The sequence below is a fragment of the Pteronotus mesoamericanus genome, unplaced genomic scaffold (genome assembly GCF_021234165.1).
Source record: "Pteronotus mesoamericanus isolate MK-2021 breed Mesoamerican mustached bat unplaced genomic scaffold, CSHL_Meso_final scaffold_636, whole genome shotgun sequence".
NCBI classification, from domain to species: domain Eukaryota; kingdom Metazoa; phylum Chordata; class Mammalia; order Chiroptera; family Mormoopidae; genus Pteronotus; species Pteronotus mesoamericanus.
Window position 1 is genome coordinate 1,108,900 of NW_026555324.1, and position 23,816 is coordinate 1,132,715.

Below are 23,816 nucleotides of genomic sequence, written 5' to 3' on the forward strand. Positions count from 1 at the left end.
TGGGCCACATCTGTCTTGGATCTATTTTGGAGGGGTTCCCAGACATTTTAGCCACCATGAACTGCTTTGTTGCTGAGTACCTATCATGTGCCTGGTACAATCTGTTTACCCAGTGGTTTGCTGGTAAATGTTTAATAACCAGCCCTGGCTGGTGTGGTTCAGTGGATTCAGTGCTGGCCTGTGAACCAAAGGGTCACTGGTTTGATTCCCAGTCAGGACACAGGTCTGGGTTGAGGGCCAGTTGGGGGCATATGAGAGGCAACCATACATTGATGTTTCTCTCCCACTCTTTCTCTTTCCCTTCCTCTCTCTAAAAATAAGTAAATAAAATCTTTTAAAAAAAAAGTTTAATAATCACCTCTCTAGTCAGGTGAGGGAGGGGCTGATTTATAGATTGCCAATTACTGTGGTGTAAATACACTTACCATGGCCAATTTCAAGCTACCAATGTAACATTTCTTAACATGGAGTGGGAAAGATATGTCTCAAATAGAGACTCATGAGTTAGAATGAGCCAGGGTTAGCACACTACCGAGTCCACCTATTATCTAATTATCATCATAGCTAACACTAGGTGCCAGTCACATATCCACTCATTTAACCTCAAGATCCTGTGAAATAGGTTTTATTTTCATCTTCATCCCTACTCCACAGATGAGAATACTGAGACCCAGAGAGATGAAGGGCCGAGGTAGACATGAGGGGTGAGGTGTTTACTGATTTCCATAGTGTAAATACTGCCATGGCCAATTTCAACGTACCAACATGGAGTCACTTACTGTAGAGTTGGGAAGAGGATTATGTAGTATGTCCACTATATAGGTATGACAGACATAAATAACCTCAAGAGTATGGATGATAATAAAAGGTAGTAAAATAATTAAGAAATGATGAATTTTGGGTGTTTACAACCTTTGTTTTTATGTGTAGTGTTTAGTCTATTTAAATGTAAGTTTATATAATTTAATTTTAATAATGATTGCATTCAACAATCAACTTGCAATATTCCTGGAATATTAACAATTGGTTTTCTCAAGCTAATTCCAGGAAGCTCTTTATTTCAGCTCCAGCAGTCTGGTTCAAAAGCCTGTGTTATACTCCATTGTAAGGTTGCTATATTGCAGTAGAAAATTTCACTATCTTGTAGTAGAAACTAATCCTTCTGTGTGTCCTCTGTCTCTCCCATATTTACCCTCGACTTTTGTAGGAACTTCTCCTTCCTTTCATTCACATGGCCACAGTGGTAACTGTAATATTTGCCCAGGAAGCCCTACTTCCTAGTCTCAGTGGAGTGGTCCAGAAGTGATCACCTGACTCAGGCTGAGCTAATCAGAATCCTTCCCTGGGATTCTGGAAGCCCTAGGCTTGGTCTGGCTATTGCCCCAGGGAAGGCGGCTATGTTCTGCCAGGCAGGCTGCATGGCAGGAAAGCTGAATTACTGGACAAGAAGGGAATGAGGGAGAGAGAAGCAAAGCATCCTGGTAGAGTCCCCAAGGCCACTTTCATTTTTGCACCTGAAAAATTCCTGGGTTCTTAAAATAATTTCCCCATCCACAGGGTGGGGCAAAAATCGGTTTATAGTTGTTTGTATAGAAAAAATACAATAATTAATAAATAATAATACAAGAATAAACTCTGTTTTGTGTACTAACAACTGTAAATCTTTTGCCCCACCCTCAATTCTTGCATAATGTAGGTTACACATATGTTACATCTAGAACAACTTAGAGAGCCCTAAAAATAACAAAGATTATTATACCCATTTTATAGATGCACACACTGAGGCCCAGTGAGGGGAAATGCCTGAGAGTTATGATCTAAATTCAGATCTGTCTGTCCCACAGCCCTAGAGCTGTCTCCTTCCTACCATAATTTCTTTCAAATCTGCAAGATTTAAATAAGATGGGCCTGGGTTCCTCCCATTAAAGGTATCAGGCTTCTCCCCTCCATCACTTTTCTGGGGTCATGAGGAGGAAGAAGCAATTGGTGAAGCTGGGATCCTGGGGTCCCCCACTCGGGAAACTAAAGGCCAAACAAAACCCCAGGACAAAGCAAATGCAGCGATTACAGAACCTCCAAGGTGGCTGTGCCTGAGTAGGAGAGGGAGGAGAGGGGGAGAGGAGGATGGTGCACACTTACGTTGACCTGTCCCTCGCAAATATCTTTAGCCTCCTGTAGCGCGATGAGAACGAAAGCTGTAAGGGACACATCTTTCTCCTCAGCATTCTTGAAGCCACCCTAGGATGTGGAGCAGGAAGAAAGGACGGGGTCACCAGTGTGTCCCCACATGCCAACCAACACCCCTGTAGGATCAGCGAGTCAAAGCAGGGCTGGGTGTCTCCCCCGCGACTCACAGAAGGACCACACTCTAGTATTCATTTTTTTCATTCACTCATCTGCAAATGTTGCTGGTGCTGCAGATAAGGTGGTAGCCAAAAACCAGACACTGGCCCCAGCTCTCATGGAGCTCCCCATCTAGCAGGGGAGACAGACATGAACCAACCAGCTCCACAACAGATACGTCATTATAAATTGAGGAGTGCTGCGCGTAAGTTGACGTGGCAGTGAGAGTGAGTACTGGGGGTGTGACTTGGTCAGGGGGGTTGGGAAAGATGGGCCTAAGGGATGACAGGTAGAGTCACAATCTGAAGAGCGAGTAGGACTGAACTCTCAAAGAAGATAGGGGCAGCATGCCAGGCGGTGGGAGCAGCATGTGCAAAGTCCCAGTGCCTAGACAGAGCAAGCTCCAAGCAGTACAGATGGAGTTTGGAGAGAGAGGAAGCCTGTGACTCTGGAAGCCCGAAAGGTCAGGCTGAGGCAGTGGTTCTCCAACGTGAGCACACATCAGCGTCACCTGGAGTTGGGGGCTTATTAAAACTCTAATTCTTAGGCCCCGCCCCTAAAATTTCTGCTTTGGTGCATCTGGGTTCCGGCCCGAGAATGTGCATTTCTAACAAGCTTGTGGCTAAAGCTGATGCTGTTGGCCCGGGAACACACTTTGAAAACCACAACTCCAAGGAGTTTTCAGTTTGTTTCCAAATCGGTGGGGAGCTGGGGAACTTTCATTTTGCATTGGACCCTGAGGTCTCTGGTTTTTGCAAAGGAGGAATGACGCTCTTGGCTCCTTTGCTTCTGCATCCACCCCAATGCAGGGAACGTGGCAAATGGCAGACAGAGACTTTCTCCCGTTCATGCTGTGACACTCAGGCCCTCCTCTCCCCTCGCCCTCCCAGAGTCCCCGCCTCTTACAATCATTTCTTGGTGTATCACGGGTCCATCCTCCTGGAAGACTCCATCAGGCTTCTGCTTCTCCAGGATCAGCCACTTGACAGCCCCACAGAGGACTTCAGAGTCGATGGCGATGAGGTTGGCAGCCAAAGAGAAGACCTTGACCACATAGGCTGTCAGCCTAGGGGTGGGCACAGAGCATGAGCCAATTGGCCCTGGGATCCAGAGACTGCCATCCCAGCCAAACAATGAGCGGAGAGGGGCAGGGCCATCCCAGGTGTGCCCAATTTCCGAGGCAGGGGCTGGTCCCAGTGCTGCTCGCAGGCAGTGCTTAATGATTGTAGGTCACTCAGCTAGTGGGCCCCTTGACTCTGCAGGTGGAGGGGTCCAGTGGCACAGGGCGGTGTGGGGGGAGGCCAGCCTAGACTCCCCCAGGCCAGGATCCAGGACCTGCTCAGAGGGGTGCAAAGCCAAGGATAGACAGTCTCACCAGGTGCTGGGCGACCGGTCCCGGAAGGCCGCAAAGGCGCTGCTGGGTTGTCTGAAGGCCAGCTGCTGGGTATACCCTGCAGGGACAAAAGAAGCGTCACCACAGGAGCAGGGGCTGAGTGGAGGCAATGGCTGGTATGGGTGTGTGCCCCCGAAGAGGGAGCTTAGAGAGGCGACTAGGATTCTGTGAAGAGTGGACAGGGGTTCAGAGAGGAAAGTGGGTACTCAGGACTGGGAGAGATGTGTGGAGGGGAGGGGAGCTTAGAGGGGGGTGAGACTACAATAGGGTGCCAGGACCAGAGTGAGGAGGGATAAGGGGTTTCCAGAGGAGAGGGGATTCAGAGAGGGGAGGGTTTTCAAGGGGGTTCAGGGTCAACGGGACCTCCGTGGGGGTGGAAGCTCAGAGGGCCCAGGGTCTCCACGGGGGGAGATCTCAGAGAAGGGCCTCGGAGCGGGGTTTTCTAAGAGGGGCAAGGGACACACCCTTCTTGATAAGTTCCAGGGCATCCTGACGTTTCTGAATGCCGAACTTGTCCCACTGCTCTGTGTTGTCCAGGTAGTGCACCGCAATGACCGTGGGCGTCATCCCGATCATGTTCTGTTCTCCGCAGCCCGAGGGGGTCACAATGAGGTGATTCAGCCGCTCCCCATCAATGGAGTCTTCTACCATCTGGGCCACTGGGGTCCCTGCAGCCAGGAGGAAGGATGGCGCTCAAGCGACCATACCCACTATGGGGTGAGGAGGGTTGGGGCTGCCCCCAGCTTTCCCAGGCTCCAACCAGCCAGGGCCAAAGAGTCAGGGACAGCTGGGGGCTGGGGCATGTGACTGAAGTGGGGGCTGTCCCTCGGTTCTCTTGTTCTACCCGTAGTAAAAAAAAAAAATCCAGAAACAATTGTCATGAATACTTACATAATGTTTCATGCTATTTGCCAAGCTCTCTTCTAAGAGGATACTATATAGTATCTCATTTAATCCTCTCAACAACCTTTAGATACAGATACCACTATTTGCCTCCATCACAAAGGAGGAAACCAGAGTCTTCCAGGCTGCAAGGTGCCTTCCCGCCCCAGTCCTCTATCCTAGGCAATTAGTTCCAGAATTTCTGCTCTAGAACTCTATCACTTCTTACTTCAACTTCTTTATCAGCAGAAGCTATCTGCTGATTAGATACTGCCTGGAGCCTTCTATGAACAGACCAAAAAAGGCTGTTCCAGCTGAAGTGGAGGAGAGAGGAGCCACGGTTAAATATTCCCGGAAGAAGATGGGACCAGGCTCCCTCCTCAGGTGTCAGGGACCCCCACCTTCCTGGGCCCCATGGGGTTGGATCAAGGGTGTCTCACCCTGCAGGAGGATCCTGGTTTCCGACTCTGTGTCTGGGACTTTGTCGCTGAGGTCTGCAGCCGGGACCTCCACGCGCTGCACACCGTCTGTCGGTTGAATGGGAGACACCCGTGGCACCAGCCTCCTCTCACCACACTTTGCATCACCACCCAGGACCCGCCCCCTCCCCTGCGGCTGACTCACTTTGGCCCTCGTTTACTGGATCCAGTGTGTGAACGATCACAGTTTTGTTCACTCTCATTCCTTCCGGCTGGACAGTGTTGACAGAAGGGAGAGCCCGGTGAATAAAAGGACAGACAGACAGACCAACATCTGGTCAGTAGGGCGCTGCTCTGGGGATGACTGTAGTATACACATGATGGCATCTGCCAGTCTCAGCTGTGTGACTGGGAGTCAGTTACATAACCTCTCAGTGCCTCAGCTTCCTTCCTCATAAGGAAGAGGCCATACAAACATCTACCTCCTATTGTTGTGCCATTTAATAATGAAATTATAAATTAATCATAATAAAATAACAAAGCCTTTAGACATCTTCCTATATGCCTAGAAGCTTTCTTTATTTAGGTTAACTCATTTAACCTTAACAACAACTCAGTGGTGTGGCTACCGCTATTATTACTCCCATTTTAAAGATGGGGAAACTGGTGAACAGAGAGGGCAGGTAACTTGCCCCGAGTCACATAGCTAATAGAACAGAACAGGGGTCTGAACCTGGTAGTCTGGCTCCATAGTCTGTTTTCAACCCAATGCCTCTCAAAGTGTAAAGTAAAATAAAAATAAACTTTAAAAAATTAAATTTAATTTAAAAATAAAATAACTAATCAGAAATAATAAATGAAATGAAATAGAAAAGTACATACATTAAAATTAAAAGTTTAAAATTAATTTTTAAAACTAATGATTAAAATAAATAAAAAATAATAAAATAAAATAAATGACTGTGCATAAGCATTTAGGACAATGTTGGGGCCATCTCAGCATCAAAGACCCAGCTCAAGTTCTCATTATGTCTTCAGGTAAACATTTACTGTGGATAGTGAATGTCTTTTATTTCACCTGGTAATAATGCCCAGATTTTCCTTTGCAGACCAAGTATCCCTCCATGGTGTGCTGGTAAATATTTAACATTCAGCTCTCCAGGAAGACAAAAATCCTGATTTGTAGTGTTGCCAATTTCCTTGGTGTAAATATCCCCACTGTGATGGATTTCAAGCCACTAGTGTCAGTGAGTACAGAATTGGAAAGAGCTGGCCATGGAGGTTCCGGCGCTACTGGGTTTTCTTTCCCACCGGAGATTATGCTGGGCCATATTGGGGCCAAGGCAAAAGAAAAAAATGTTAGGCCTCTAAATATATATTTGAATGTATTTTTTATGATACTGTTGTTCCAGAACATCGACGTAATTGAAAAAAATATGAGTTTGCTTCCCTTAAAGCCAGGAAAGAAAAATGATAACAAATTATGGTTTGGATATGAATAAAACATTTCAACATAAAATCACACTGTCAATGTTAGCACATTTGCTTTTCAACGATTCAAGATTTTTTTTCAACTACTTTAACAATCTGGGGAAAAATTAACCATAAAAAACCCACAGGCACGTGTGTGGAGGCATTCAGTTTTCCTTTTACTCCCAGCTCCAACACAACTTGGCTGGACACTGTCAGATTCTGCCTCTACTTAAAATTTTGCTATTTTGTTCATCACAGATATTTTTGGCATTAATTTTGATTTGTTAAACTACTGCATTAAGATATTAGTGGTCTTGTTTATGATCTTGTGTGCTTTAAAATATCAATAAAAGATGATAAAAGCTTTTTATTGATGATTCTATCTCATTACATTTGAAAGTGTTCCACACTGTGGGAAAGAGTAGAAAATAGAACTGTTAATGTATATTTTAAGGCTAAAAATCACAGGCAAAAATAGAACTTTCCTATGTTCTCACATCATATATTACTGGTTTATTAATTTTGGTTAGTGAAGTATGTTTCCCCCAAATTTTAAAAGTCAAAACTTATTTACTGAAATGTTTACAAAATATCATATTTGATATTAAAATGTATTTTAATGAAAAAATATATTTGTCTTTATTGCTGAGGTTTTTGGCACCCCCTTAAAACTTCAGGCCCAAGAAGAAAGTCTCACTCACTTGCCTCACCCTAATGGTGGCCCTGCTTTCAAATTTCTAGGACTCCTGACTTCCCTAAGGCGGACATTGGACATGATTAGTGTCTCAGAGCCTGGGGCTCCAAACTGAGTTGACAGCATGAGGAGAGCAAGAGTCTTTCCTGAAGGACAAGAGGCAGCAGGTACCCCAAGGACTCACCACGACCTTCAGGGTCTTCTTGACACCATCACTGATGAAGAACTTATAGACAGTGGCCTTGACCTCCACTTCCTGCAGGCCAATCTTCAGGGGCACAATGACATAAGGCACAGCCAGCGAGGACTTGGGAGGGATGTTTACGATCTGCTGGTGACGTCTCTTGGCAGTGGCCATGCTGCAGAAGGCTGGATTGTAGAGCAGTTCTATTCTCACCTGCCAGGGAGACAGCATCGGGCCAGAGGCATGTGCCATTGTCCCCCCCAACCCCCAAGCCTTTCTTCATGCCTCAGCTGCTCTAAGGACCCACCTTGAGGGTATCTGTCTCCCGGTAGTTGTAGAGGACGGCTCGGATCTCCACCTGCTCGTTACGCACGACAGAGTAGGGCAGCCGCAGGTCGATGAAGAAATCTTGCACCACTGTCACCTCATAGGGGTCAGCCACGCAGATCCCTGCTCAGGGGGAACAGAACATGAGTGTCAGGGGTAGGGGGTGGGCCAGGTGGGCAGGGTCCAAGTTCAGCTCCAAGTTCCTACCCCTCCCAGGGTCTCAGGGCCTACCCCTGACCATGGGGGCTGTCCCGGGCTCAGCCTGTCTTTGCAGAAACCCATAGACTGAACAATGTTAATTGTGATGAATTTCAGGTGATGGTGGCTGCTGGGAGTTACCATGATTTAGTGATGTCTTTGTCATTTTACTCGTAGGTAGATGTGGAGGAGGAGAAAAAGCCAGTCTAACTGAAGGGTTCACATCTGTGCACCCCAAAATGGCTGCCCCAAGCCCCATGCAGTCACCAGGCACTTGAAGTATGGCTAGCTCGAGTGGGAACTGGCCTTTTACTTTTATTTCATTTAGTTAACTCAGACTTAAACTTCAAAACCAGTGCTTATGAATATACTAAAAACCACTAAAATCATATGCTTTCCAAGGGTGACTTTTATGGCATGTAAATTATATCTCAATTTGAAAAATGATGTTTGAGTCAGTGATGGAAAATTTTTTTAAGTATTTTTGGAACAACCTGGTTATGCCAATCTACTTTTCAACTGCAAATTTTATAAATCCTAAAATACAGATCGTGTTTCCAATGAAAAGCTTGCATCCTAATTGAGATGTACTCTAAGTATAAAATGCATTCCAGATTTTGAAGGCTTAGTACAAATAGAAGTAAGATAAAACATTAAAAATTCTGATATCTTAATAGGTTATTCTTAAATATTAATGGATTTATCATTGTAACATTATTATTAGAGTAATGGTGGTTTTGCAAACTTTTACAAAATGTGGAAATGATAATACTTTGGGTATATTTGGGTAAAATAAAATATATTCCTGAAATTGATTTCACCTGCTCCTTTTTCATGGGGCCACCAGAAAATGTAAAATGACACACACGGCCCACATCATATCTTCAATGGGCATCACAAGTCTACACAGAAAAAATAACCTTCGCCGCAATCATTACTTGTGACTAGATAAAAGTCCAGCAAAGTGTTCATACAAGCAAAATTTGCAAAAACACTATCACATAAAAAAATGTTATACTAATAAATTCATTAAAATGTAATTTTTTTTGCTCTTTTTCGATTGCAAAAAAAAAAAAAAATCAGAAGCTTGAACAAAATCCTTACTTCCCAACCTACAGTAATTTAATCATTGCCCTCGAGGTGTCTGCTGTAGTCACTGGAGCTATTGTTTACCTACTGTTTGTTCTGACATTATTAAACTCAAATTTATTTATTTTTTAAAAGATTTTATTTATTTTTAGAGAGCGGGGAAGGGAGGGAGAAAGAGAGGGAGAGAACTGTCAATGTGTGATTGCCTCTTGCACACCCCCTACTAGGGACCTAGCCCGTAACCCAAGAATATGCCCTGACTGGGAATCGAACCAGTGACCCTTTGGTTTGCAAGCTGGGGCTCGATCCACTGAGCCAGGGCTCAAATTTATTTTGGTATCACTATGGCATTTGAGAAAGCAGCTTTTTGTGCTATAAGTAGGAGCCTACCTCAAGGAAAACAAAACGTTTTGTTAAATGCTGGCTAGTCCACGTTACCTGAAGAATGCTAGACCACTTGCTCTCTCTTTGTTTAAAAAAAAAAAAAAAAAGGAGTTAAACAAGAATTGGAGAGGAGGTGAAGGCACCTTTGCACTGGACTTAGCTTTTCTCCGTGCATGAGATGAAAGGATGAAAAGAGAACAGGAAAAAGAATGACTTCTGACACACAATTCATTTCATTTTTAAGGCAGTGAAACAATTATTTTGTGTGATACCATACTAGTGAATACATTTCATTATACATTTGTCCAAAGTCCTAGATTGTTCAGTTCGGAGCATTAATCCTGATGTCAATGCTGACTTCAGTTAATAAGACTGTATCAATAGTGGCCCATCAATTGTAAGAAATATACCACTCAAAATACAAGACATTAAAAAAGGGGAACTGAGGAAATGAGGCAATTCCATACTTATTGCTCAATTGTTTCTGTAAACCTAAAATTGTTTTAAAAATCTGTTAAGGCCCTGGCCAGTGTGACTCAGTTGGTTGGGGATCCTGCAAATCAAAAGGTCAAGGGTTCGATTCCCCATCAGGGCATATGCCTGGATTGTGGGTTTGGTCCCCAGGTGGGGTGTATGCAGGAGGCAACCAGTTGATGTTTCTCTCTTGCATTGAAAATTCTCTCTGTTTCTTTCCTCCTCACTTCCCCTCTCTCTAGAATCAATAAAAGAAAAATAAATTTTAAAAAATTCTGTTAAGGCCCTGGCCAGGTAGCTCAGTTGGTTAGAGCATTGTCCTGAAGCTCCTCCAAGGTTGCAGGTTTGATCCATAGTCAGGGCACATACAGAATCAGCCAATGAATGCATAAAGAAGTGGAACAACAAGTCCGTTTCTCTCTCTCTCTCCCCCCCCCTCAAAAAAAGACAATAAAAATAAAAATAAAACATTGTTACTAAAGAAAGAATAACTTCTCATGTATGATTTGTATTATTTAAGGAAGTATCTATATATTGTGGAAAGGCATTTACCATGTCATAGCTAAAATAAGTTCAATTCCAATAGTAATAATAGCTCAGACTCATTGAACATTCATGTGCCAGGCACTAATAGGGCTTTACATGAATTAGCTCATAACAATCCTCTCGACAATGCTTTGAGTAGGTACTGTTTCTATCATGCCCATTTTGTGGAGGAGCATAGAGAGGTTGAGTAACTTGACTAAGGCCATCCAGTGGCCCATGCCAGGTTGTACTGGAGTCTCGGGCAAAAGGAAAACTGTGTGCCTGTGTATAAATGGTTTCCTCTGAGATCATCGCTTGTTCAAGAGAAATAGCCAGAAAATTTCAGTTCCTTCAATTAAAAACAAAGAAGCAAATTTGGAAAGATCTTGAAGCCAGGAAGGTAAAATGATAGTAAAGTATAATTTATTATACATTATAACTAAACAAAATGATAACACAGTATAGTGAATTCTGGCTCTGGTATAAATAAAATATTTACACTTAATATTGTGAGTTTTAATACACCTGCTTTTTAATGTTTCAATATTTTTTGACACATTTAATAATTTGGGGAAAAAGTTAACCTTTAAAATATACATAGAACATGCATACAGGTCACACATTTTTCCTCTTGCCTCAAACTCCAGTATGGCTTTGCATGCTCTGGTCTCCATTTAAAATTTGGTATTTTGTTCATCATGGATTGTTTTTTTTTTTTTTTTTGCATTCACATTCATTTTTAAAACACTATCGCAGCGCAATATTACTTGTCTTGGTGACGAAGTTTTTCGGCGCCCACCTATACTTTGCACTAAAAGTCAGTGCCTTGTTTTCCTCACCCAGTTCCCGGCCCTGCTGTAAACTACCCACACTGAGCTAGAGCTCCTCAGGGTCTCACTCCAGCAGTGGGTGGCCAGGGACAGGTACACCTGTTTGTCATGTTTCGCAATCTGACCACAGATGTTTCATTCCCCGTTTTCATCTTGCTTCCTTTTTTTCTTAATCACTTTACCCACTATCATGTCAACATCACCTCCTTAAAAGCTGCTGTGGTTGCGAATTATTCTGTACAATACTACAACGGTGGACTCAGGTCATAGTGCTTTCAACCAATCCCACAGAACGTGCAACACCAAGAGTGAACCCTAATGTCAACTACGAACCTGGGGTGACCATGATTGATGATAATGAATGCAGTACTCTGGTGGGGGATGTTGATGGGGTCGGGGGGGAGGCTGTGTGTGGAGTGGGGGGTAGAGAGTATATAGGAAATCTCTGCACTTTCTGTTCAGTTTTGCTGTGAAACTAAAACGGCTTCAAAAACTGAATCAATTCAAAAAATAAAAAGCACGGGCACCCACGGTCTAGACTCTGATGCGCCCCTCCCACCCAGTAACTGGGGGACAGAGTGTCAGCCACCAAGAAGCAGAGGCTCTTTGGGATGGATGAGAAGGAGAAAATGCCCAGGCACCCCGGGGGCCTGCCTTCTGAGAAGCCACTGTCTCTTACCTTTCTTGTCAGATAAGCTCACAGCCTGAATCTCCCAGGTGGTGATGGAGTCTTTCAAAAACACCTTCATGATCTTCGTGGAGACTCTAGATGGAGGAGAAATAGGGGCATCAGGAGAACATGTGGTGGAGGGGGAGAGAGGGTATGAAGAAGCCCCAAGGAACAGGTTGGAGGGGAACAGGGGAGGGCACATGGAGGTAGTTCAACACTTGGGTTTTTCCAGGTTGGGTTGTGGGGTTCCACTGTGATTTCAAAAAAGAGCAGCAGTTGGGATACATGCAAATTACATGGTCTGGTCTAGGGTATTGGTAGAAACTGGCCTGGGGTGTGTTGAAATGGAGAGTTTCCCAGCCTTACCCATTTTTCTCTGGCTCCTTTAACTCATCGATGGTCCACAACCAACTCTCAGGGAACTGGCTTCGAGAAATGATGTCTTCCTCCGGAATGATATCCTCATCTAGGTCACCTGGGAAGGTGGGGAACAATCTGGGTTTAGAACAGATGCACATCCCCTGCTCTCCCGTTAGATATTCATCTCTACAGCCGTGGAGGAGTTCCTAGCAGCGAAACATACCATGGCCATGTGATGACTTTAGGAAGAGCCCAGGCACGTTTGTCTTTGAGGGCTCCTGCCTCCATAAAAATATTAAAAGTCATATTTTACAACTATGTTGGTATAAATGCAAAAATAATCCAGGCTGCTTATATTCATCTCCCCTGATTTCTAAAGAAATGAAAGCATTTGTGGATGCTTCTAAGGGAGTCATAAAAAAAAAAAAAAGCATCCTGACCCCAGGCAATGTGCCTGCTGCATCCGAAGCTGCATTGGTCCTGAGAGCAGCCAGGTGAGCGGGGAGATTCCCGACCTGATTGAGAGGCGGCGGCCTGTGCAGCCAGCTGGACGCCATCAACAAGGAAACAAAGCTGGGCAGGAATAGTGTTCACCCCTGGCTGGGCTCTCCTCAAAAACGATGGACAGATTTTAATTTGGCTCTGAGTCTGTCTAACAACAGAGTAGGTGGAATCCCATACATGCCCAAATTCATCCATGCTCTGGACTATTCCATCCAAGTGCCTTTGGGGGTACGAACATTTAAGCAATCCTCTGCTTTACCGCCAACTGACTAAAAAATAGATCCCCATGTGCATGTAAACCATCTCCCAGTAGGTCAGAATTTTGTCTCATTCCTCAGTAGCCTTATCTCCTCTTTGCAAAAGAAAGTCTCTGTCACTGGGTAAAAAGCCACATGCCTTGTTATTATAATTGGCAAAGAGATTGAAGGTAGAGTCCTTCGCTCATGCGTGTTGGGAATCTTTGTGTCTTTTGGGGGTGGAGGGATGAAGAGGGGGCTGGCTTTCCAGCTAAAAGAATTTAGAAATATTTGTTCACTTTGGCAACAGTTGCCCTAGAGAGGTGGCTGTTAATTTCTAAGCCCCGCCCCCCAAAAGTATAGATTACACAAAAATCATGTGTTACTATATAAGACATCCATCCATATCTGTTTTCTTAAAGGCTAAGTGAAAATTGATCTTTGGGAAAATCTCTCTTGACTTAAATTTTAAAAGTTCAAAAAAACATAGCTAAAAAGGAATAAAGAGGCACTTTACAATGGAGACACATGGCGGACACCATCTTAATCAAGTGCTCAAGGTTCTCATTGCCAATAATGGGACAGATCAATGTCATGTGCCTCCTGATATGAGACTCCGAGGACAACGCAATATCTCTTCTATGACAGTTCTGCCCAAAATGTAAAACCTAAATGTGATCATGAAGAAACATCAGAAAGACCCAAATTGCTAGACAATCTTCAAATTATCTGGCTTGTAAATGTCCTATATGTCAAGGACATGAGAGTCACAGAAAGACTGAAGATCTGTGGGGGGTTGGACAGACAGGAGGAGGCTAAAGGGCCATGGCCAGATGCACAGCTGCAGTTTGTGATTCTGAGCTACACTCTCTTCCTAGAGAGGACCTAAACAAGGTGGCCAAATTTGAGTGGGCTCTGTGAATCAGTGCTGGAAACAAATCAACATTAATGTCCTAATTCTGATCATTGTGTTGTGGTTTTTAGGAGGATATCTTTGCTTCCAGAAAATCCATACTAAACTACTCTGAACTGTGGGGGCACCCAACCGTTCAAGGGGGGAAATGGTTTTAAATCTGCACAACAGTTTGTCTGTAAGGTAAAGGCTGTTTAAAGACAAAAGGGTAATTATTTTTGCATGGGTCTGCCAGCCTGCCCCTGTAAGTTTCCCAGTCTTCCTTAGGTTTTACGCAAAGGCATTCTTTTTTCTTCCTTTTCATCCTGTAACGGATAACATAATTTCCCAAGCCACTCACACTTGCTCTTGCTCTTGGAACCCAGGTTGATGGACACACTTTCCAGTCCCCAGGGACAGGCACCCCCGCCCCCTCAGACAGGGCTGCCCACTCCCCGCCAGGACTCACTCCTAGCCAGCCCCAGTGTCTCGTCCCGCTCAAGCTGGAGCCGCTGCTGGGTGATGTAGTTGCAGCAGTCCAGGAAGGCGTCCACGCAGGCCTTGTCGTGGAGGATGAACTGCACCCTGCGCTGGCACGTGTACTTCATGAGGTTCTCCCGCATGCCGTCCTCACAGCATTTGCGCAGCTCCTTGCTCTGGTACTCACCCGCTGTGAGAGCACATACCCTGTTCACGCCCTCTGCTGGGCCACTGAGCGGGGAGACCTACCCTGCGTCCAGGCCCTCCGCTCCTCCCGCTTTGCTGGGATTTCAATGGACAAGATGTAAGGGCAAAAGAGGTAGACGAGGGCTCCCACCTTTGCCCATCCTCTTCTCCATGAGCTGCACGGAGCGGCGGCGCCGGGTGGCTGGTTTTGGGCACTCAGTATCTGAGGGGCAGGGGGATGGAACAAGATGGATTAAGCACTGACTGCCTGTCCTTGGTTTACTCCTCACAGTAGCCAAGAGGTAGGAGTGTTATTGCTCCCATTTCACAGATGAAGAAACTGCAGCTTGGAGAGGAAAGTGATTTGCTAGTTGGCGGTGGAGGCAGCACTTGAACCCACAGTCCTCTGATCCCATCTGGGAGGTAGAAGTGCTGCCCCTCTCTGGATGTCCACCGGCCGACTACTCACCTGACCTCTTCTCTGTCTCCAGGTTTTTGTTGGTCTTGAAGGCCAGCCCTGCATCCGTAAAGACACCTGCATAGTTCTTTCCACTGCCCGGAGTACAGCCAATGTCTGCCTTCTCCACTGTGTCCCAGATCTGCGGGGCGGGGAGGGGGTCCAGGGCAGGCTGAGGCCAGGCAAGCAGTGCCTGCGTCAAGTCGCCAACACATCCACCCAACCTCATCGCTGTCCTCATTCCAGTTCCCAGACACTCCGCAGCAGATGATCCAGAGTGCGCTGCTGATGGACTCAGAGCTGGGCCCATTTACACCCATGTCCATCCACATTTCTATCTGCAACTTAAGCTGCAACCCACCCCCATGTCTGCATCCATTTTGACCTCTACACTCAATCTACATTCAACTCCACATCATTGGTTCTCCCCAGCACCATTCCCACCTACACCCAAAGCCATTTCACCCAATCTTTGACCCAACCTCAGTGACATGGGGGCATACCTTACTCTGAGTCAACCTGTTCTTCTTATTCAGCACAAACACGCCCTTGTCCACTGCCACCAGCCCTACTCGAGCCCCCTGGTTACCCTCGATCTTGAGTGATATCTGTTGTCCAGGGAGGTGCTGCTGTGTTCCGTCCTTCAGGGCATTTTTCACTACCAGCTGTGAGGAGGTCAGAGAGACAGGAGGGAGAAGTCAGCCCAGCAAGGCCACAGCCTTGGTTGGTCAAGGACAGAGGGGGTCCTAGTCTGGTCTGGAAGGAGAGACAGGTGGAGACAGAGAGAAGAAGGGAGATGAGCAGAACCGGCGTCAGGTAGAAAGTCAAGAAAAGAGAAAACTGGAAGCAAGAGAGCTGCCGAGACTGAAACAGGAAAGAAAATGAGATGGAGAAAAGAAGAGAGAAGCAGGAATTCTATGAACAGTGGAGAGAAATGGATTCAGAAGGGTGGAGAGAGGTAGACACAGAGAAAGCGATGGCCAGGCAGAGAGTCCTAAGATGGGCACAGAAAGACTCAGCGATGCTCACCTTGCCCACACACGAGTCCTTGACATCTATCCACACAGAATCGGCTACCACCTCCCTCTGGCCATTGGTGCCAATCAGCGTGTAATAGGCCACCAGGCGAAAGGAAGGAATAAAGTCTTCTGTGATGGTCAGAGGCAGCACCACCAGGTCCTGGCCGGCCTGTCGCTCCTGGCGTCCCACCCTCAACAGCTTCCCCTTGTTCATGATCTGGGGGGACAGGTTGGCATGAGGATTGGGAAGGTGGGAGGGAGGGTTGGGGGGATCTGGGAGGCAGGGAGGATCTGGGATGCTGGAGAAATGGCGGGAGTAGGGGCGGGCGGGGTGGGGGTTCTAGGAAGCCACGGACCAGGTAGGTATAGTATCGGATCTTGGCGTCCTGGCCAGGGTCCATTCGCAGGTGAAAGTTGACATTGAGCGTGTCCCCTGGCTGGAGCTCCACACGGGGCACGGAGAGGTGCAGGTAGTTGTTGGAGTTGCCCATGGTAGTATAGGGTAGAGCCTGCATTTTATTGGTGGCCTGTCGTTCTCTTGGGAGGCCCTCCTTCATTGTACGCACCTGAGAAGGGAGAGAGGGCTGCATGTTGGCCTAATGGAGGTGACCGACCATGTCCTAATGCCCAGTATGGTACCTGAGAATATGGTACCTTACACGACAAGAGGACTTTGCAGATGGGATTGAGTTAAGGATCTGGACATGGGGAGACTATTTCGGATTGTCCAGGTGGATCCAAAGTCATTACAAGGGTCCTTGTAAGACATCTCTGCAGATGGCAGGACCCCACTGTGCAGACAACAACGCCTCTATGCCAATGAAACATCTCTGTGTGAATGGCAAGGCCCATTTATGCTATTGAAAGGGCCCTGCTGTAAACCTGACAAGGTCCCTTTGTACAAACATTAGGGCCCCGCTGTACAATTAAGTCCTCTGTTTCCCTGGTATGGGGTCCTGAGATTGGTGCAGACTCACAGTGATAGACAGGGGCTGCTGGCTCTTGACTGTGTTGATGGTTAGCTTAGCCACGCCATCATCTTGGGTTAGAGACTGCGCTTGGGCATAGTCCTGAGCTCCCACGGGGACGCGGCGGGCAGGGGAGCCATCGGGGTTCGTCACAAACACCTGCGGGTGCAGGGGTAGGTGGAGGGGGTTCAGCAAACCCAGCAGTGTGGCCAGCGCTCAGGAGGGGGTGGGGAAGTGTAACCCTGCCCTGGGTCTCACCATGAGGTCGAAGGGCATGGCAGGTTTGAAGAACCTAGGCGTCTTGGTAAAGTGGATCTGGTAGGGGGAGGTCACGATGGGGATCCCACTGCGCTCTGCCTCCACCATGTCGCTGCCTGAGGGGGTCAGCTGTGAGGGTGGGCCCCTGGGCTACCCCTCAGGACCAGGCCTCCCCCCTCAGATTGGACCCTGCCTTCATACTGGACCTCCCTCCTCAGACGGGGCTTCCCCATCAGACTGATCCCACTTTCATGCTGGCCCACCTCCCTCAGACAGAGTCTGAACCTTCGGTGAGAGCCTCCTCCCTCTCACTGGGCCTCCCCCATCAGACTGGGTTTTACACCTCAGAATGGACCCCACCTTCGTTCTGGGCCTCCTCCTCAGACTGTGCTTCTTCCCTCAGCCGGGCCTCCCCCCTCAGGTTGGACTGTGTGGTGGTACTGAGCCTTCACCCTCAGCCCAGGCCTCACCTGAGTGCAGGATGACAGTGACGGACACGTACAATGACTTTCCCACTAGGGCGTCCTCGCGGGAAGGCAGCACCCCGTCCAGCAGGACCTCTCGCTTCAGCACAGCCTCCCCAATGCCATCTTCGATCTGGGGTAGGAAATGAAGGCTCAGAGACGGGAGGGGCTCAGGTGGGAGGGGGTTCAGAGAGGGAGGGGGTCTGAGTGGATGGAGCTCGGGGGCCTCTAGCAGGTACCACAACACGGGAAAGTGACTGGGACACTGGAATCCTCTGGTCTCCATCCTGGACCCCAAAGATGACAAAGGCTGTTCCATCCACATTCTTCCCATACAAGAACCTGTACAATGAGGAGAGCATGATAGCCTCCTCTCCTGAAAAGCTGAGTCCCTTCCCCCAAAATTCCACTGGCCATGATGAGAACCCTGAATCTCCAGCCCCTCACCTCACCTGGCCCTCACCTAATCCTTCACCTCGTCCTCACCTGGCCCCTCACCTGGTCCCCATCTGGCCCCTCACCTGGCCGTAATGGTGACTTCCAGGCCCTTTGGGTCATCAATGTAGTAGAACTTCTCTGTAGGCTCCACTTGGACCTCAAAACTGGGCAGCACTAGGAAGAGAGAGGGCACTGGTGGGAGGCCCAGTACTGGGCCCAGCATTATGGGGCCCCACACCCTGGCTTCCTCCTTCTCTTACCATATTCCTTCACTTCAAACTCAGTGGAGAAGACCTGCTGTGGTGAATCTTCATAGTGGACCCGTATCTTCCATTGCCCCATGCTGTGGGGAAGGCAGGTGAATGGTCTGACCACACCTGGAAGCCCCCCACTCCTTCTTCTGGGACAGGGGAGCCCCCCCCACAAGACAGCCTGACATACTTGACCAGCTCTGGGATATTCCAAGACAAGGGCAAGATGCCAAGTGGGTTTAGAGAAGACCGGGTATCCCGTTTAACAAGAATGCCATCGGGGGTCTGTAGACAGAAAGGGGGGATATGGCTTTTCAGAGACTAGGCTTAGCCTCTCAGCTCTCCTCCCTCTGCGCCTTACACTCTCTGTGTCACGTCTGCAGAAGCAGTGGCTAAGAACGTGGATCTGAGTTCATCAGCCTGGGCTCAAATCCCACTGTGTCACCTACAAGCTGTGTGACATTGGGCAGGTTACTTAACCTCTCTGAGATAAATATAGCCACTACATCACTGGCTTGGAATGTAGTTCATGTAATCAGGAGTTCATTATTATGAGTGTCCCTCTGATTATTAAGAATCACTAGAATTTATTACCTACTTATGCGCAGGACACTAGGCTAGGCATTTGATTTGTGCTAAGCCATACATAATTGCCTACACTCCACATTTTGATCTACAAAAATAGCAATTTCATGTACACATATTCTCTCTTTCTTTCTTTTTCTTTTTTTTTTTTTGCCAACAGTTAAACATCAGGAGACATCACACAAAAATCTGGTTTTCTGGCTTCTCTGGGCAACTGGGGTAACTAGCTAATCGCTCCTGTTGGCGCAGGCGACAATTCACTTCCTCTGTCTGTTCTCCCTCCCTGCCTCCTTTCTTCCAGTCCCTTTTTCTTATGTCTCACCACATGACAAGCACTTTGTTGAACTCAGGAAATAAGGCTCTGAACAAACACATTAACAACTCCCTTCTGTAGGGGAATTTCGGTTCCACAGAGGTTGGTGGAGGCGGCAAATAATGAATAAATAAATCCAATTTATACGATGCCTGAAGGATAGCAGGGAGGGAGGAGAGTGGAGTTTATGTGTGGAGGGGAGCAGGTTGCAATTTTACAGGGTGCTCAGAGAAGCCTCACTGCAAAGCTGGAGTATTGGTGACATTTAAGCAAAATGTCCAAGGAGATGAGGGGCAAGTGGTGTGGCTATTTGGAAGGAGAGAGTTTTCTGAGCAGAGGGAACAATCAGTGCAAAGACCCTGGGGCAGGACCGTGTCTCGTGTGTCGGAGGAACAGCCAGGAGAGCCATGCAGTTGGAGGTGCTGAGTGAGTGAGGGGGCGAGAGGGAGGAGGTGAGGGCAGGAAGGAGATGGGATCAGGTCATTCAGAGCCTTGTAGGCCACAGGAGGACTTGGGCTTTTATCTGGAGGGCAGTGGGAGCCCTTGGAAGGCGGTGGGTAGAGGCGGGGATGGACCTGACTCAGGTGCTCACAGGCGCCTTCGGCTGCAGTAGGCGGAACAGACTACTACATAGATTTACATTATTATCCCATTCTTCGGATGGGGAAAACTGAGGCTCAGGAAGGTGTGTGACCTGGCCAGAGTCCCAAGGACCAGGGGTGTATCTGGAGCCGGGATCCAGGGTACAAGCATTGCTCTATGCCATCTCCCCGGGTCCCTGCCCATCTCGAGACCTCTGTGTTTGTGCAGCTATGTATTTCTTTGCTTTTGGGTTTCTGCTGCTGTGACTTTTCCAGTGTCTCTTTCTCTGTCTCATATTCTCTTTGTCTCTCCCTGAGTCTTTGCCCCAGGTGAGGTATGTGGTTCATACCTCAATGTTGATGATAACCGTCCGGCCCACGGGCAGCAGTTTGTGGTCAACGGTGAAGATTCGATAGAAGACTGGGAGGTGGTGGGAGAGAAAGGGACAGCTCAGTGAGGCTCTTCCCCTCCCAATGACCCAGGCCTGGCCACTGAGCCACCTACCAGCCCCTTACCCGTGGAGCCTGGGGTGTAGATGGTCTTGTCTGTCTGGATAAACAGGTACCCGCTCTGAAGGCTAACTAGCACTTCTTTCTCCACTGGAATGTTCTTGAAGGACGCATGGACAATCACAAACTTCTTCCCCTTCAGTGCTCTTAACTCATTGTTGGCTGGGATCTAGGGCATGGACCAGGGCATTAGCGAGGGTCTGCTCCAGGGCCCCTTGCCCACTGTCCAGCCTCTAGGTCTTGGGCTGGGTCCACATCTGCCCCTCATTACAACAAGCCCCGCTTATCACTCCTGGACTGTCCCGTTGGCCCAGGTTGGCGGGGCGGGGGGCAGCGGGTTACTCAGAGAAGGGGCAAGGGCAAGAGAGAGACAAGGGGCCAGAGAGGAGGCGACTCAGAGAGGAGAGGGGCTCTGAAGGAAGAGAGGGCTTAGAGGGGAAAGGGCCCAGGAAGGAGGGGGCGCAGAGATGCTCAGGCTTGGAAGGGAAGGGGCTGAGTCGGGGGAGGGCTCAGAAGGTGGGGCCAATAAAAGGAGGGGCCCAAATGGGGAAGATACTCAAAGAGGGGAAGGGGCTGAGGAAGAGAAGGGACTCATAAGGGGAGGGGCTCCAATGCGGAGGAGGTCCAGAGAGGAGCTGGGCGTCACCAGGGCCGGGCTCCAGTGTGCACCCACCTTGATGGTGACGTTGCCCAGGTAGCCGCTGGCACCGGTCAGCGTGGTTTTCTCGCTGAACAGCACCTGCTTCTTGGCCGGGAAGTCATACACGGTGACTGTTACAGGAACATCCCCTTGCTCATCGTGGGCCTCCAGCACCACTGTCTCCTCGTTCTCCAGCCGCAGGATGTTGGGGGTGATCATGGTGTACCTGCCAGAGAAGTGCTGGGGGTCATCCCAGGGACCTCGCCAGGTCAGCGTTCTGCCCCAGTCCCTCGTCCTGGAGGAGATCCAGTGGCTGGCCATGGCTCAGGGGCTGCAGGTCCCATCAGCCCCTGAACCTCAAAACCAGACCCCCAGCAAGGCCCCCAATTCCCTAGACTTCCAAACCCACAACCGGGGAACCCACAAACATACTCCTGAAGCCCTTCTCTCTAAATCTTTAAACCCCAAGTCTCTAAACACACAGAACCTCAGGGCTGCACAGGATACATACACAAATTAAAATACCAAACCTTTAGATCGCAAATCCTTGAACACCCAAGCCTCCGCCTAAACCTCTAGCACCTCAGGCCTATATATACAACCAATCCACCCCTCACTCCACCCCAGGCGACAGAAACCCACCGTCTCCCCAAATACCGAAACCCGGAAATCCTGAAAATGCCGACTCCCAAACCCTGTCAAGTCCAAATCAATCCGTCCCCAGAATCACCAAACACCACGTGCACCATAAACCTACAGATCCCCAGGGTTATAAATGTCCGCTCCCACTTCACAATGTCTAAATTCCACAAACACCCAGCCCGTAAGTCATAGACAGTGCCCGTTTCTAAGTCACAGACAATGCCCGTTTACCAACATTCCAACCCACTAACTCCTTTTCCCCAGACACGCAAATGCACCTGAATTCTACAAGGACCTGAACCCACGAATGCCCACCTCAGAAGTCCTTTTGTTTGGAGTGGGGATATTGACTACTCACATGGGGTCCCCCAGGGCCAGGGGGAGGCTGGTCAGCAGCAGGAGCAGCAGGCTGGGACCTGAGGTAGGCCCCATGGTACAGGGATAGTGGAGGGACAGAGGGACTGAGGGACAGAAGGAGAGGGCAGGGAGGACTGAGCAAAGGCGGTTGGAGGCCTCCTTTTATCTGGCTCCCGCCTTTTCCACACTCAGCCCAGCCCTCTGCTCCCTGTGGCCTCTCCCCTCTCTGGGGCTGCCCCTGATTTCCCAATACACTTTCCTGAGTTCCCTGGGCCAGCATTTCCTGGGGCAAGTAACCTGAGGACATGTTCTCCTCCAATGTGAAGACAACTGCCCACTGCCCTGAGGGCCTCCCTCAGGGGCCAGGCCAGCCAGTGAACAGGGCCCCTCTCCCTGTTGCACCTTCTCCCTCTTACACCCTCTTCGTAGTGAGGGATCACTGAGGGCCAGAGACTCCCCTGCCGCCCCCCTGCCCTCCTTACCCCCCGCCACTGACCTTAGATATCTGGGCCTGGCCCCCAGTCTAGTTTCGTCCATGTATTTATTAACCAAACCCTTCTACGAATCCATCTCTATGCTGGCTGTTAGAGTGCTACTTCCGGAGTCTTCGATGCTGGGGTAGGGGCGGGGGACAGGGTTCAGCACAGAAAACTTACCCTCGTGGAGTGTTATCTCAAGCGGAGAACTCTGCTTCTTGGAGGGTCAGAGAAGGCTCCTTGGAGGAGGGGACATTTCACCTGGGCTCTAAAGTATGCATAGGAGCCCGCTGTCCAGGTGAGCATGTTTCCTAGGGCAGCAGGAGCCTGGAGCTCCCTTCACCTACCCTTGTCGGGATGCCTGAAGGGTTATGATGGTTTAAAAAGTCATCTTTGAGGAAAATCCCCCTTGTTAGCTTTTGTATCTGACTTACATCAACATCCTCTTAGGATATTATTATTAAAATCATATTTAATTTTTATGTAAATAGGTAATATATTCATATGATTTAACATCTAAAAAGTACAAATAGATATATAGGGAAAAGGTGATTTTCCTCCTGGGCCTGTTACCAGCCATCCAGGTCCCAGACATGACCATGTAATGAAGTATCATGTTTTTATTTCCAGAGATATTGTCTGTGCTTGCAAATGTTTACATGTTGTAGAAACAAATACTAGCATGCTCTACGTACTATTCTTCCTGGGCTCCCTGAGTCACGCCCTGCTTCTTGAGACAATTAAAGGCTGTTGATTGCCAGTGCCCAGAGAACTTCCTTGTTCTTTAAGGACTTAATCCTGTTACATTGGGTGAATGTCACTGACCTCCTACAGGTGGATGGACTTTCATGCTTACACACCAAGTGCTTGCCAGTGAGTTACGAGCCTGCCTCACTTTCCCTTTCTGACTCTTTTGAGTGGTGTGGAGCTCCAGTTCCCCGTGTAAAATGGAGTTATCACACTTCCCACTTCACAGGCTTGTTACAGTAAGAAAAGATTATCCGCAGTCTCTATGCATTGGTAATCTTACTAGATAGAGGCTGAATTACTTCACAGGTGGAGTAATTCACCTGTGAAACACAACAAAAACAAAACACAACACAACAAAACAGCTGTGTTGATTTACATACGTAATTGCCAGCCTTGCAGGAAACTGTCTATTTCCCCACTGCAATGCCCCCTTCTCACGAGAGCAAGTTGGCAAAGCTGTGAATTATTGCCTCTGCCATTTTAAAGTACATCTGTCTGATTCCCACTACTGTTGGGCATCAGGGGTAGGGGAAATATAAAGTCAGGCATAATGGGTAGGGAATC

At 48.0% G+C, this 23,816-nt stretch overlaps 1 protein-coding gene across 1 annotated transcript in view; it reads right to left on the reverse strand.

Moving 5' to 3' along the window:
- The window catches only part of C3 (complement C3), a 30,462-nt gene extending 8,281 nt beyond the window's left edge, over nt 1-22,181 (reverse strand). The window contains exons 1-27 of the mRNA XM_054562237.1: nt 22,028-22,181; nt 21,061-21,253; nt 20,394-20,556; nt 20,228-20,298; nt 18,589-18,683; nt 18,408-18,490; nt 18,231-18,321; nt 17,949-18,051; nt 17,716-17,842; nt 17,246-17,361; nt 16,997-17,146; nt 16,376-16,585; nt 16,030-16,236; nt 15,504-15,665; nt 15,013-15,142; nt 14,695-14,766; nt 14,347-14,547; nt 12,252-12,360; nt 11,895-11,980; nt 7,696-7,838; nt 7,389-7,601; nt 5,243-5,309; nt 5,059-5,145; nt 4,201-4,404; nt 3,719-3,794; nt 3,250-3,409; nt 2,140-2,238 (exon numbers count right to left, since the gene is read on the reverse strand). Coding sequence (XP_054418212.1) covers nt 2,140-2,238; nt 3,250-3,409; nt 3,719-3,794; nt 4,201-4,404; nt 5,059-5,145; nt 5,243-5,309; nt 7,389-7,601; nt 7,696-7,838; nt 11,895-11,980; nt 12,252-12,360; nt 14,347-14,547; nt 14,695-14,766; nt 15,013-15,142; nt 15,504-15,665; nt 16,030-16,236; nt 16,376-16,585; nt 16,997-17,146; nt 17,246-17,361; nt 17,716-17,842; nt 17,949-18,051; nt 18,231-18,321; nt 18,408-18,490; nt 18,589-18,683; nt 20,228-20,298; nt 20,394-20,556; nt 21,061-21,253; nt 22,028-22,101 — 3,492 coding nt within the window. The 5' untranslated portion in view covers nt 22,102-22,181. The remainder of the gene's footprint in view (nt 1-2,139; nt 2,239-3,249; nt 3,410-3,718; nt 3,795-4,200; nt 4,405-5,058; nt 5,146-5,242; nt 5,310-7,388; nt 7,602-7,695; nt 7,839-11,894; nt 11,981-12,251; nt 12,361-14,346; nt 14,548-14,694; nt 14,767-15,012; nt 15,143-15,503; nt 15,666-16,029; nt 16,237-16,375; nt 16,586-16,996; nt 17,147-17,245; nt 17,362-17,715; nt 17,843-17,948; nt 18,052-18,230; nt 18,322-18,407; nt 18,491-18,588; nt 18,684-20,227; nt 20,299-20,393; nt 20,557-21,060; nt 21,254-22,027) is intronic.
- Between the last annotated feature and the right edge of the window lie 1,635 nt (nt 22,182-23,816).